General features: G+C 34.7%; 2 protein-coding genes across 4 annotated transcripts; both read left to right on the plus strand.

The window, feature by feature from the left end:
- The first annotated feature begins 664 nt into the window (after positions 1 to 664).
- Positions 665 to 3,895, plus strand: LOC122723752 (NAC domain-containing protein 62-like). Its single transcript, XM_043957164.1, has 5 exons — positions 665 to 983; positions 1,062 to 1,241; positions 1,361 to 1,608; positions 1,988 to 3,016; positions 3,120 to 3,895. The coding sequence occupies exons 2-5, from the start codon at positions 1,064 to 1,066 to the stop codon at positions 3,240 to 3,242; spliced, it is 1,578 nt and encodes a 525-aa protein (XP_043813099.1). The 5' UTR covers positions 665 to 983; positions 1,062 to 1,063; the 3' UTR covers positions 3,243 to 3,895.
- Positions 3,896 to 10,367: 6,472 nt separating this feature from the next.
- LOC122723659 (NAC domain-containing protein 4-like) lies at positions 10,368 to 11,488 on the plus strand. 3 transcript variants are annotated; one of them, XM_043956569.1, is made up of 3 exons: positions 10,368 to 10,704; positions 10,793 to 10,969; positions 11,057 to 11,488. In XM_043956569.1, exons 1-3 carry the CDS (start codon positions 10,683 to 10,685, stop codon positions 11,350 to 11,352), a joined length of 495 nt encoding a protein of 164 aa, XP_043812504.1. In that variant the 5' UTR covers positions 10,368 to 10,682; the 3' UTR covers positions 11,353 to 11,488. The 3 variants fall into 3 exon arrangements, with proteins under 3 accessions (XP_043812504.1, XP_043812505.1, XP_043812506.1); XM_043956570.1 differs by having other exon boundaries at positions 10,369 to 10,713; XM_043956571.1 differs by having other exon boundaries at positions 10,369 to 10,527.
- The last annotated feature ends 1,285 nt before the right edge of the window (positions 11,489 to 12,773 follow it).

The following is a 12,773-nucleotide window of genomic DNA, read 5'->3' on the forward strand; positions in this document are numbered from 1 at the left end:
TTTTTTTTCTGATTAAAACCGAACCGAACTGAAATAACCAAAATTTTTGAAATTAAAAATCGAACTGAACCAAAATATATAAAAAATCGAACTAAATTTTTAAATCAATTCGATTCGATCGGTTTTTTCGGTGTGAACCGAATACTGCTCACCCCTACGAGTTGAACTGGTTTACTCTTAAAGCTTTAAAATTCTTGTTCAACTATGAGCCACAGCTGGGGATCACAGAATATTTTATAATTTCGCAACAGATCACTTGCCTTTAATTTTGATCATATTTTCAATTTAATTATTTAATTTAAATTTGTTATTCTAATTTTAATTTTATTATCATAAATCTCCATATTATTTATTACGGTAGGTTTTCAGGGTAAAAATGCATTAATAGTTTTAATATTAAAAAATATTTAAATTAAAATATTATTTATTAAATATATTATTACTAGTGAAAATATTAAAATAATTAAATTTTAATTAGAAAAAATGAAATCATATAATAAATAAAAAATAAGAAAAGAGAAATAATATTTTATTTAAATTTACTCGAAAACCTGCAATAAAATATAAGTGTGAGTTTAACAATATTGAAATTAAAATTAAAGAGTTGTAATAAAAAATTAAAGTTAGAGTAACCAAATCCAAAAGATGGTAAAGATTAACAAGAATGACTTCACCATTAAAGCCTTCACTACTTCTCAGAGAGGTGGTACTACGATCACACGACCAATGGGCGATGACTCGGGGCGTATACTGTCGGAGTCTAAGTCAATGTCAATTTCTTTCCATCTGATTCTGTTCTGCCTACTAAAACCATTGTTCTTTCAGTGAAACCTTCACATTTCCCCCTTCTCCATAGTTAGCATTTCCTCTGTACCTCTTCTTCTTCTTCTTCCTCTTCTCCTCCTTTGCAATTACCAGATCTTTGATATCCTCCTTTTTCTGTTTCAGCTAAGAGGAATCAATCATGTGAGACGTCTCCTCCGGTGAGTGAAATTTTTCTTAGCTTTCTCTTACTCGCTTCTCTTTCTTCCGCTGATTCTTTAATTTGTTTCTTTTAAAAGATATGGCAGGTCCAATGCAGTCAGCGCCACCAAACTTACCGGTTGGGTGGAGATTCCACCCAACCGATTTTGAACTGCTTGACCCTTATTTGAAGAACAAGAGGCTTGGTCATCTTGCCCACTGCTTCTACATCGGAGAGTTTGAGCTATGCAATTTTAATCCTTCAGACCTCTTACCTGGTAATTAAATGTTTTAAACTCCATTTCTATTTTCTTATTTGTTTTTTTTTTCTTTTTTCTCGCTATACACGTATATACACAAATTAAATTAACCATAATGAAAATTTGTGCCTCTGTAGAATCGTCCGATGAAGAGTGCTATTTCTTCTGTCGACCTGAGCATTACTTAGAAAATGGACGGCGCAAAACGAAAAGGAAAGCGAGGACTGGATTCTGGAAAGGCACAGGCAAGACTATCTCAGTCACAAATAAAGATGATAATGAGGAGATTGGAACAAGAAAAATACTCGTTTACCATGATCCTAATCGGACTAAATGGGTCATACACGAGTATGCTTTCACTGCAAAACTCAACTTGCCCTTTAAGGTAGAATTCCAAAACCATGTTTCAAAATCACTTCAATTTAATATATGTATAAGATTTATAATTTTATTCATTTGGAAATTCACCTTATTGCTGGTTAAAATGTGCAAAAAAATCTGAATTTTTATCGTAATATTACTTGCGAGAAATTGCAATTACAGATATTTATGCAGATCCTATATTTCAGTGATCTTTGTCCAGGGTGTTCTGCTAGTTCTATTTTTTATTTGAAAGTTTGGCGATGTAATAAATTCTCTGCAAATTTGATGCCATGACTTCTGTTTGTTCTTTTATTTCCTCAAAATTTGGATGCCATAAATCTCTTGCAGCTCCGTAATCTGCTTTTGCTGATTAGTAAAGTATTATTTTTGTGCTTACACAGGGAGACTTCGTTCTTTGTAAATTACATGTAAACAAGAAGCAAACAGGCAATAAGAAGTCGACGAAGATTCAACCAAGTTCGAAGAATAAAAAGGCAAATCAAAAGTTAAAGGATATAAAGCTAGGTTGCAAGAAAGGTAAACCAAGTAAGAAGGCAAGAATGGATTTATCCGATTGCAATGCAGCTTCAGCTTCTACTTTTGAAAATCAAAATTTAATGACTAGTTCAGCCTATGGTGAAGGTGAACCACACAATCATATGACCTCTGATTGTGAAAATCAGAATCCAAATAAGATGGTTGCAATTCCAACCCATGAGGTAGGTGATTTTGGCTATCAAAAGGATTCTAATTTCTCATATGGAAACCCATATGATATGTCTGCTTTCTCAACCTACAACAAAGGTCAAGAATCTTTATCAATGACTCAAACTCCATATGGCATACATAATGTTTCAACCTGTAACAAAGTTGAAACAAGTTGTCTATTAGCTTCTCATTTGGAATATCAAAATCCAAATGAGATTAGTATTATTTCATCAAACGAGAAGTGTACACCAGTTTGCCAATGGGCTTCTGGTGTTGAAGATCAACATCCATATGAGATAACTACTGTTTCAGCAGATAACAAAGATGAAACGAGTAGTCTTATGGATTTTCAATTTGAAACTCAAAACCCATTAAAGATGAATTTTAAATCATCTTATGATAATGGTATACCAACTAACCCTGGTATTTTGGATTTTGGAAGTCAAAATCCCAGCATGAATTCCAATATATCAGTCTCTGAAGAAGGTGAATGGAATCACCTCATAGGAGTACCTTCTTATTTTGAAAATCAAAATCAATATGAGAATACTGATAATTCAATTCCCGGAAATTATTGGAGTACCTGCATTGCTTCTTATATTCAAGATACTACCTTTCAAGATGTGGAATTTCAACATAACACCCAAGACATGTCAATCTTTGAAGGACATATGATCAATCACTCGCTGGATAGTCTGTTAGGAGAATATTCATTTTCCGAGGTGAGAAATGGCATGCTTGGTGGAAAATTCTTAATTTTGTTCCTTTCAAGAAGGGGAAGCAAACTCGGAACTTACATTTGCTTTATTGTGATTCTTTTTGCAGAATGAGATATTTACACGTGATGAACAAGAAGACACTGGTTGCTCTGCACTGCAACAGCCTATTCACAACAAAGAGAACCCTTGTCACAGTGGCTTCGGTGCCTCTGTGTCTACTTCCACGTGAAACGTTCCTATTCAGTTCATTATTGGGAACTAGAGAACATTAATATTACAACTGGAGTCTCAGTATGTTATGTAGACAGGTCAGGTAAAGAGGGTAGACTATATTCCTCTGCTGCATCAAATGCGTCGTAAAGAAAATAAGACAACTATTGAAGGAACCAAATAGCTCTAGTTGTGTTTGGTTCCCTGTATTAAACTATCAATGGTTGATAGACATTACCATTGATTGGCCCAATGATACACGTGCCAAGTTAGAGTTGGTTTAGCTCCATCTTCAAGCTTATATCCTTTATATATAGGCTTTCTACTAAAAAATTCTGCAGATGTATGATTACAAAGATGCCTCTCTTATAGAAAGAGAGGCAACTCTTGTCCCAGAGTTATGACGACTACTGTTGTGTTCTGATGTGAATTGTATCAAGAACTAGCAGCTCGTATTTTCTCGATATGTACCTCTGAATCTAAATCATTATGTGATAGATCAAGCAGCCCTTTTCTTATGCATGCTGGAGCAAATTATTGAATTGCTAATGCTTGCATGTGGGTCCCAGGATTCTTGTGATCATGTTTAGATGGCTAAGAATGATTTACTTCCTCGTGAATCTAGTCTATCCAATCTGTGATAGCATCAGGTATGTAAATTTTCTTTTTCCATCATCTTGATCAAACTTTCATTCATCTTCTATCCTATGTGATTAATAATTAAATTAAAATAAATATTTTATATTTTTGGTTTAGACGAGAAAATCTTAATTCCATTAAGCTAGGTGTCTTCTCACTTTTTTATATCTTAATAGTTCTATCTAATTTATAAATTCATTAATTATTGTTAAAAAATTAAAAAATTTTATTTATTTATGTTTTTTTCTGTCGGAGATACAAAGAGATTAACAAGGCCAAATATCCTTGATGAAAAGAGATTGAGCAGAACTATTGGTTCGAAAGTTGGGATTCTTCAGAATCTCTCTAGCAAGGAGATGGGAAGTTTCATTCTGTTGCCTTCTAACCCAATTGAAAGAGATGAAATCCAGATGAAATCCACATCTTTGCTCAATTCTTGAATATCGTTGACAATATTCTGAATCATAATGGTTCTTTTCCAGAACATAGGCCATCAAAGAGCACCTTGCAATTTCCTTCTACAATTAGATTATTGATGTTCCTGTTGCGAGCCAAACTGACAGCCTCTCTACATGCCATGCTTTCTAGATTAAGAGGATCCAAAATATGAGGAACTGGTACACAACCAATTATATCCTGTTGCGAGCCAAACTGACAGCCTCTCTACATGCCATGCTTTCTAGAATAAGAGGATCCAAAATATGAGTAACTGGTACACATAACCAATCTATAATCCGAGAGTTATGATCTTTCAAAATAACCGCTAAAGCATCCATATTCCGAAACTTATCTGAAGCCGCATCAAAATTTACTTGGAGTACACTTGCACTTGGCGGTTCCCAATATGGGGAAGAAACATTAGGATCTTAAAGAGGTGGGGAGAAGGGGTATTAGCTGCCTTGAACCTATCTTGATGGTTGAGAGCCGACGCAATAATGTCTTGTGGTTGTTGATGGATGTGGCGGAATACCAAATTATTTATAGCTTTTCATAGGCTGCAAAGGATAAAAATCGCCATCTAAATAAGATCTTGACTCTCCTCATGTTCTTTGAGTGCTGAATTAATCTCCTTCTAACTATCTATGAAAGAATATTCCCTAATGAGCGTAGATCGGAATTAGAAAGATATAAACTAGATTGTTATAGCCTTAGGACATTCTAGGAAGATATGCTTGATATATTCTACTTGACTACAAACCATGCACTCCGGATGTATATACTGTATACGCTTGTGAATTGCCAAGCTTGTAGGAAGCTTTTCTGAAAGGGCACTCTAGAGGAAAATTGATAGTTTAGATGGAAGGCTAAGCTTCCAAGTTTTCCTCCAGAATGATTCTAGGTACCGTTAAGAACTTGGTTCAGAAGCTGCAAGGTTTGCTTGTTTAGAAGCCTTCCTAAGGTGTCTTGCAATGAAGTATCCCAATTAAATCGTGTATCTTTCATGTCTTTCATGGTGCCAAACCAACCTATTGTTTTGCTTGCAAACACCAACAGGGAGCGATAAAATAAAATCAGCATCTTCCTCCACAAAATTATTTCTTACCCAATGGTGTTTCAAGAATTAGTGGAAGGATTTAGCAGTTGTGATGTCCAGATAATATTTGGGTCATGGTCATCTCTCACTCTAGGTTTGTCGAGAAATGTTTGAGGTATTCAACTGTCATCCTTGAACATAACAGAGCGACCATCATGCATATGCCAAAAGGCATAAAAAAAGAAACGGGCTGAGGATAGAAAAGATTGAAGAAGAAGGAAGGATCATGGCTGATCGACACTGGTACAAACAAGAAGCCACGCTTCAGTGGATTTGGAAAATCCTAGAAAGGGCTAAACCCCAGAAGAGCTGTTTTTTGGTTTTCTCTTTGGCATGTTTGAAACTTTTTGTTTTTTTGCCCCCAAAGATGATTTTTTGTTTTTCGGTTGTCAAAGCAAAGGTGGTAGGTTGGACAGTTTTTTTTTTTGTTGTCAAAGCAAAGGTGGTAGTTTGGACACTCTTATATGTGCAATTAAGCATATGTGGTTTTAGCCGTACATTTTCCCCTCGCGTTGTCCCAATAATTCTCTCTTCCTATTCGCCCAGGGGTGTCTGCTTTAACATTTGAATCAAGAAGTGACTAAATCGGATGTCTATTTTGAACCGGATGTACGGAAAAAAAATTTTCAGATATGTATGCACTTTTTTCCAATTTAATAATTTTATTGTAAAGAGATATTTAAGTAACAGTGCAATACACTCAATATAATAGTGAGTCCGTTGCTAGTATTTCTTTAATAATAAAAAATGAAATTAATTTTAATTTTATATTATTTTTTTATATTGTAGAACGATGAAAGTAAATATGATATTTTTTTATGGTCCGGTGGTGATGTGACTGGTTACTTGATATGGGATATTATCAGCTAATGAACAGATAATTCCGCAATTGCAGGCGTAATGAGAATATACTGAATTATACCATATAACAGTAATTTTGTGTCTTGACTCGCCATGTCGAGGGAAGAACGTATTTTTGATAATGATCTGGGTATTTGAGATGTTCGGGACTTTCTTTTCTCTGGATGGACCGCCTTTCCTACGTATTTGGTCATTGCCACGTAGCCCTATCTCGTATAAACAGTTTACGGTTTATTTTAGACAATTATTATGTAACATCAGATATTTCTTCGCTAGTTTTTAATTTTTCAAATTTGAAAGAGATATATTTCATTGAGATTTGGGGCACGTGACCCCTCAATATTGATTGATATTGATTTTTAATTGCTCACGCCGTTTTGCTTATCTAACTTTTAAATGATAACTGTAATGCTTATCGTGTCACATTTAAAATCTGCGGTCAAAACCATCCTATAAAAACCCTTCGTCTTTCCCAAATACTATTTTTGCTCTCTTTTGTAACCTTTTAGATAAACTTGCTTTGCAACTTCCATTCCATTTTTGCTCCTTACGAACTTACTTTTTCTATGGTAATTATATTTTCCTTTTTCTTTAATACGAACAGCAACACCTCTTCTTTTCTTTCCCCTAATGGGATTTCTTTCTCTAACTCCTTCTCTGATGGCCCCATTTGAGCATTGCCCCCTATCATTCCGTTGAGGGAGATTCCAGAGAATGAGGGTGGTCTACTCAGTGAGAACTCGTCTGTCCTCCCTGAGCGCGATGCAGATTGTTTGTATGTGATAGGCGGTTGTCGAAGCCGTCAAAAATAAACCTATTAAACAATCAACAATAAACTTGTAGATAGTGGCAATAGGGTCGAACCACAGGGAATTGACACTAATGATTTTCCTAATAATGACTAGGTCAAGTAAATAACAAGTAATTAAAAGAGGGGGGTTTGATTTGATGAGTTAAAACTAAATAGCAAAAGAAAGCAATAATGTAAAGATGAGTAAATCAATAAGAGAGAAGCTTCTAGTTGAAGTATGGATCTATTTCAGATTGTTTAGAATTGATCATTGATTCTTTAACTCTCCTATTTATTCCAATAAATTAGTTTTGGATGTGGAAGACGCTTCTCACAATTCAAATTCCTCCTTAGTTCTAGTTTGATTAGGAAACGTTCGCTAATCAAACACTAATCAACAAGTTGCCAAGGAACGTCCTTGGGGCATTGTAGCATCGAACAACTGTTGACTGCATTAAGACTTAGAGAAACCCAATTCTATCCTTGCCAACCGCGTGGTCAAGTTTAGATTATGCAATTTGATTAAATGTGTATTTGAACAACCTAAGCAATTACGGACCTAAATCATTCAAACAATATTACTTAAGCAATTTAAAAGCAATGGGTCCTTATTGATTCTAAAAGCAAAGTAATATTTATGGAAAGCTCAAATTGCATAAATATTGAAATTAAATAGAAGTTTAACAATGGAGATTTAAATCTCCCAATTCATCACAAAATCTGAAATTCACCCACTTCAACTAGAAAAGAAGGAGTTTAGCCACTCATGGTGGACTAAATACACAAAAAGATGAAAAGAAAAGAAAAAGGAAGATGCTGGAGAGTTTCTGGCGAGTTCAATCCCTCAGCAGAAGATGCCTTTGCTGGTTTGGAGGCTGCCCTTTTATAGTTGAAGAGTTCCATCCTTCTAGGGTTTTGAAATCCCTCTTTAATTTGGCTTGTGATTCCTCTTTTGATGTTGAATTTAATTGCAACTGGAATTCCTTAGGTGAGAAACTCTTTCGTGGCTCTTGGAATTGTTTTGGTAGTGATTGAGTTGGATTTGGACTTCTGAAAACTTGAAATTCGGTTTCCTGAACAATTTCCCGCTCTGCTGTATTTTCTACTGTCGAAGTGATTTGCCCGGTGATTTGACCAGTTTCTTCAAGTGATTGGGCAAATCACTGACCAGATCGCTTCTCTGTGAGTCAATCCTCTATGTCTCTGCGAGTGATTTGGCCAGTGATCTTCGAGTTTCTTGGGCAAATCACTGCCCATATCACTGCTGTCTGTTGCCTCCGGGTTTCTGCTTTAGCTTGATCTGTGCAGTGATTGGAGCAGTTTAGCTGGTGATCTTGGGCAAATCACTGGGCAAATCATCCTTCTGTACTTTTTCTGCACTTTTTCTCCCATTTTCTAATTTCTTCCTTTTCTGTAAAAACAAGATAAAAACCATAAATTAAACTAAAAAATGTGTAAATAAGCAACAATAATTATGATAAAAATGTGGCTAAATTATGCTTGATCAGTATGATAGTTACCATATTCCTCGAGTCTTTCCAAGTCTCGGCGCCTTCTCCCCACATCCATGTCAACGATTGGATCCCTGTTGAGGACACTATCATTGTGTTTGAGGAGCAGATGAAGGCAGTTCTCCAATTCTCTTTGGACCATTTTTTCTGAAGGTCCTTTGATTTCACAAATTTTCGATTGCCCAGCTTCATTTTAATAGCCAGAGAATCCTTGTATCTTTCAGTTCATGTACTTCAATAATCATATCGAACAGAATGCAATACTTTTCTCCTAGTTGTACCAGCTGAGTATCTGTAAAAATGAAGAGTTTTGGTACTTCTGTAGTAAAAAATACTTAACCATTTTTTACCAGATGCTTTCCTCTTTAAAATGATGGAAAAATAGATTTTCGGTCCTTCACCGTCGGACATCGGGTGTATTGGGCGTCTTCAAACAAGTTGGTATTTTTGGGTGGAATTAAAGAATGATGGGTCTGTACAAGGAGGGAGGAGGACAAATATTTAGCCTTTCTCTTAACGATGGCTAAAGCCTTAAAGAAAATAGACATCATTCAGGTAATAAGGAATGCTATTTTTTCTTAGTAGAGTCATTAGCAGGCAAATCAAACCCGGGGTCCTCACTCGTCCAACTTTTCCAACCTTGGCAAAGGCGCTTTCCAGACTTAAAATGAGGATACTTCTCTTTCTGTCTTTTTTTTTTTGAATTATTTTTCTTACTTGCTTTTCCTTTTTTTCAGATATGATAGGATCAAGCACGTTTACTGAGACGATACGGACTGCTCGCAAAAGCAAAGTTGTCGTTGGGATTGCTAGTCCCCTCTAAGTGTGCTTGCCCCTCATAAGAGATTATTATGTTTTCTCCTCCCCCACCCCTTCCCACAACGAAACAGTAGAAGAGTGACGTGCGTTGAATTCGTCAATTAAAACTGAATTTTTTATTGATTTAAAAGAATTTACAGATAAATTGATTTTAAAAAATTAAAGAAATAAAATATTTGGATGATAAAATAAATAATCAAATTAAAGATTTCGATAATCAAAATGGAGAGATTTGGAGTTTATCATTGATTAAAATGATAATTTATTTAATTATTCATCGTTTAGTTACAGTGTTCAAATAAATGAATTTTATCATTTATTACTTATGATTAAATTAATGCGCATAACACTTAAATTAATTCCTAATTAATTAATAATTTCATCAAATATGTAGATTTAATTAATTAACTACTTTAAAAAAGAAAAATTCAAACTTGATCAATAATAATAAACGAATTATTTAAATCAAATCAATTAATTACTCGATATAAATGAATATACTAATTATTATATGTATTAATCCAATTAAATAATTATATATTTACTTGAATTAGCAATATAGTATTTTTTTAAGAGATTTAATAGACACTTATGAAAAAGGGAGAGTCTTTAATGATAATTCAGGTATTTAAAATGTCTAAATTTTTTATTTTTCGAGATGAATTGTCTTTTCTATATATGTGGTCTTTTATCTCTTTTCTATCTCTTTTCTATATATTTGATCTTTTTCATATAATCTTATCTCATATTGAAAACTCATGAGTTAATTTGAATTTGATTCTTCTCAGGTAACTTTATCTCATATTCACATCTCATAATTTGGTTTAAATCTGATTTTTACAACATAATCTTATCTTATATTGATAGTTCACTATTTGAGTTGCACGGCTTTATTATGTAAAATCAATTTTATTAATTAATATTTGTAAATAATATGAAAAAGAAGTACAAGGGGACCTCCAACCAAAAAAATAAATAAATAATTGAAAAACATGGTAATTTCCGCGGGTAGTGGACTGGGAGCGACGATCACTCTTCGTCCAATAGTTTCACTTCCCTTCCTGAAGAAGCGGGTGACGTAAGATGAACAGTGAGTGAGTGAGTCATCACTACCCCTGGAACAAGTTGCTGGAACTGAGAGTAGTGACTAGTGAGTACTGATGTTTCGTCTCTCGCATTTCTCTCTATTCGGCTGAAATTTTTCTCACTTCCACTAGTACAGCTAGTGCTTCCTCTTCCGCGAGACAACAATTCCTCTCTTCCATTTCAGTTCCGGATACTTCTTTGCTTCCTGATTTAGGAAAAATGACGGATAACAACTCCTCCGGTGAGTGAGGTCTAATTTTTTCTTATTCTATTGAATTGCTGTTTCTTTCTTTTCCCACTAATTTCCTTTTTCTGTTTTTGTTTCAAAGGCATGACATGTCCACCACAGTCAGACTCTCAAAACTTGCCGGTTGGATGGAGATTCCACCCGTCTGATGAAGAACTGGTTGATTATTATTTGAAGCGGAAGAGGCTTGGTCATCCTATATATGGCTTGGACATCAGCGAGGTTCAAGTATGCGATTATGACCCTAGGGATCTACCAGGTAATTATATACATTTGTTATTTTTTCTTTATTTTATTTTTTTGTTTTCTTTTCATACATAATTAACGATGACATATGTTTGTATAGGTCTTTCCATGAACAATTCTCGGGATAAAGTTTGGTATTTCTTTTGTCTTCGTCTGTATCACAATAATAGAGGCCAAGCTAAAAGGAAGGCTAAGGATGGATATTGGAAAGGCACAGGTGACCTTCGCTCGGTCACGCCTGAAGATAGTGATGAGGAGATCGGAACAAAGAGAACCTTGGTTTTCCATAATCCTAAAGCCACCCAATGGGTCATACACGAGTATGAGTACACTGCTGCACTCAATTTGCCTACAAAGGTAATTGCCTATGCTCTGTTCTATGAATTTGCATTGTAAGTAATGAGATATGCTATTCACAAAAATATGCATTTGGAAAGTCAGTCATCTTATTGCATGTTACAATCAGGTAAAATAACATCATTCGTATGTAACTGCTATCTGTGAGAAATTGAAATAGATTTTGTTAATGTGCCCAATTGGTTTTTCCTACATATGCATCAGACCCCTTGAACTGAAGTGATACCAAGAATTTTAGCTGATATGACTCTTCTTGTCGTTTTTGGTACAAATGAATTTCTTGAGATTTTGGTTATTGATAGCGGTTGTCGAAACCGTAAAAAATAAACCTATTATCAATCAACAAATAAATTTGCAGATAGTGTCAATAGGGTCGAACCAAAGGGATTTGACACTACGAATTTTCCTATTAATGACTTGGATAAGTAAATAACAAGTAATTAAAAGAGAAAAAGATGAGAATTTCAATAGGAGAAGAATTTTAGTTGAAGAATGGATCTATTTCAGTTTGTTTAGAATTGATCATTGATCTTTTCGATACTCCTATTTATTTCAATAAATTAGTTTAGGATGTGGTAGACGCTTCTCATAATCCAAATTCCTCCTTAGTTCTAGTTTGATTAGGAAACGTTCGCTAATCAAACACTAGTTAACAAGTTGCCAAGGAACGTTCTTGGGGCTTTTAGCATCGAACAACTGGGGCTTTTAGCATCGAACAACTGTTAACTGTATTAAGACTTAGAGAAACCTAATTCTAACCTTGCCAACTGCGTGGTTAAGTTTAGATTATGCAACTTGATTAAATGTGTGTTTAAATAATCTAAGCAATTACGGACCTAAATTATTCAAACAATTGTTACTCAAGCAATTAAAAGCAATAGGCCTAAATTGATTCTAAAAGCAAAGCAACAATTATAGAAAGATCAAATTACATAAATATTGAAAATAAATAGAAGTTTAACAATGGAGATTTAAATCTCCCAATTCATCACAAATTTGAAATTCACCAATTTCAACTAGAAAAAAATGGATTTAGCCACCCATGGTGGACAAAATCACAAAAGGAAGAAGAAAGAAAAGAAGAAGAAAAGCTGCTGTATTTTTCTGCAGAATTGCTGAAGATGAGATATGCCTTTGCTGGTTTGGAGGCTACCCTTTTATAGCTGAAGAATTCCATCCTTCTAGGGTTTTGAAATCCCTTTTTAATTTGGCTTGTGATTCTTCTTTTGATGTTGAATTTAATTGCAACTGGAATTCTTTAGGTGAGAAACTCTTTCGTGGCTTTTGGAATTGTGTTGGTAGTGATTTAGTTGGATTTGGACTTCTGAAAATTCGAAATTCGGTTCCCTGCTGTTTTCCCACCTCTGCTGTCAATTTCTGCTGTCAAGGTGATTTGGGCAGATCACTTGCTCGATCTGCCCCAATCGCTTTTTGGGATTCAGTCCAGTTTCTGTCTCTGA

This window comes from Manihot esculenta, chromosome 5 (genome assembly GCF_001659605.2).
Source record: "Manihot esculenta cultivar AM560-2 chromosome 5, M.esculenta_v8, whole genome shotgun sequence".
Classification (NCBI taxonomy): domain Eukaryota; kingdom Viridiplantae; phylum Streptophyta; class Magnoliopsida; order Malpighiales; family Euphorbiaceae; genus Manihot; species Manihot esculenta.

Bases quoted from the DNA above. Each gene is read 5' to 3' on its own strand.
- LOC122723752 (XM_043957164.1), top strand. From the start codon at position 1,064: ATGGCAGGTCCAATGCAGTCAGCGCCACCAAACTTACCGGTTGGGTGG. The intron at 1,242-1,360 runs GTAATTAAATGT...GTGCCTCTGTAG, and splicing joins TCCTTCAGACCTCTTACCTG to AATCGTCCGATGAAGAGTGC. The intron at 1,609-1,987 runs GTAGAATTCCAA...GTGCTTACACAG, and splicing joins AACTCAACTTGCCCTTTAAG to GGAGACTTCGTTCTTTGTAA.
- LOC122723659 (XM_043956569.1), top strand. From the start codon at position 10,683: ATGACGGATAACAACTCCTCCG. The intron at 10,705-10,792 runs GTGAGTGAGGTC...TTTGTTTCAAAG, and splicing joins GACGGATAACAACTCCTCCG to GCATGACATGTCCACCACAG. The intron at 10,970-11,056 runs GTAATTATATAC...ATGTTTGTATAG, and splicing joins TGACCCTAGGGATCTACCAG to GTCTTTCCATGAACAATTCT.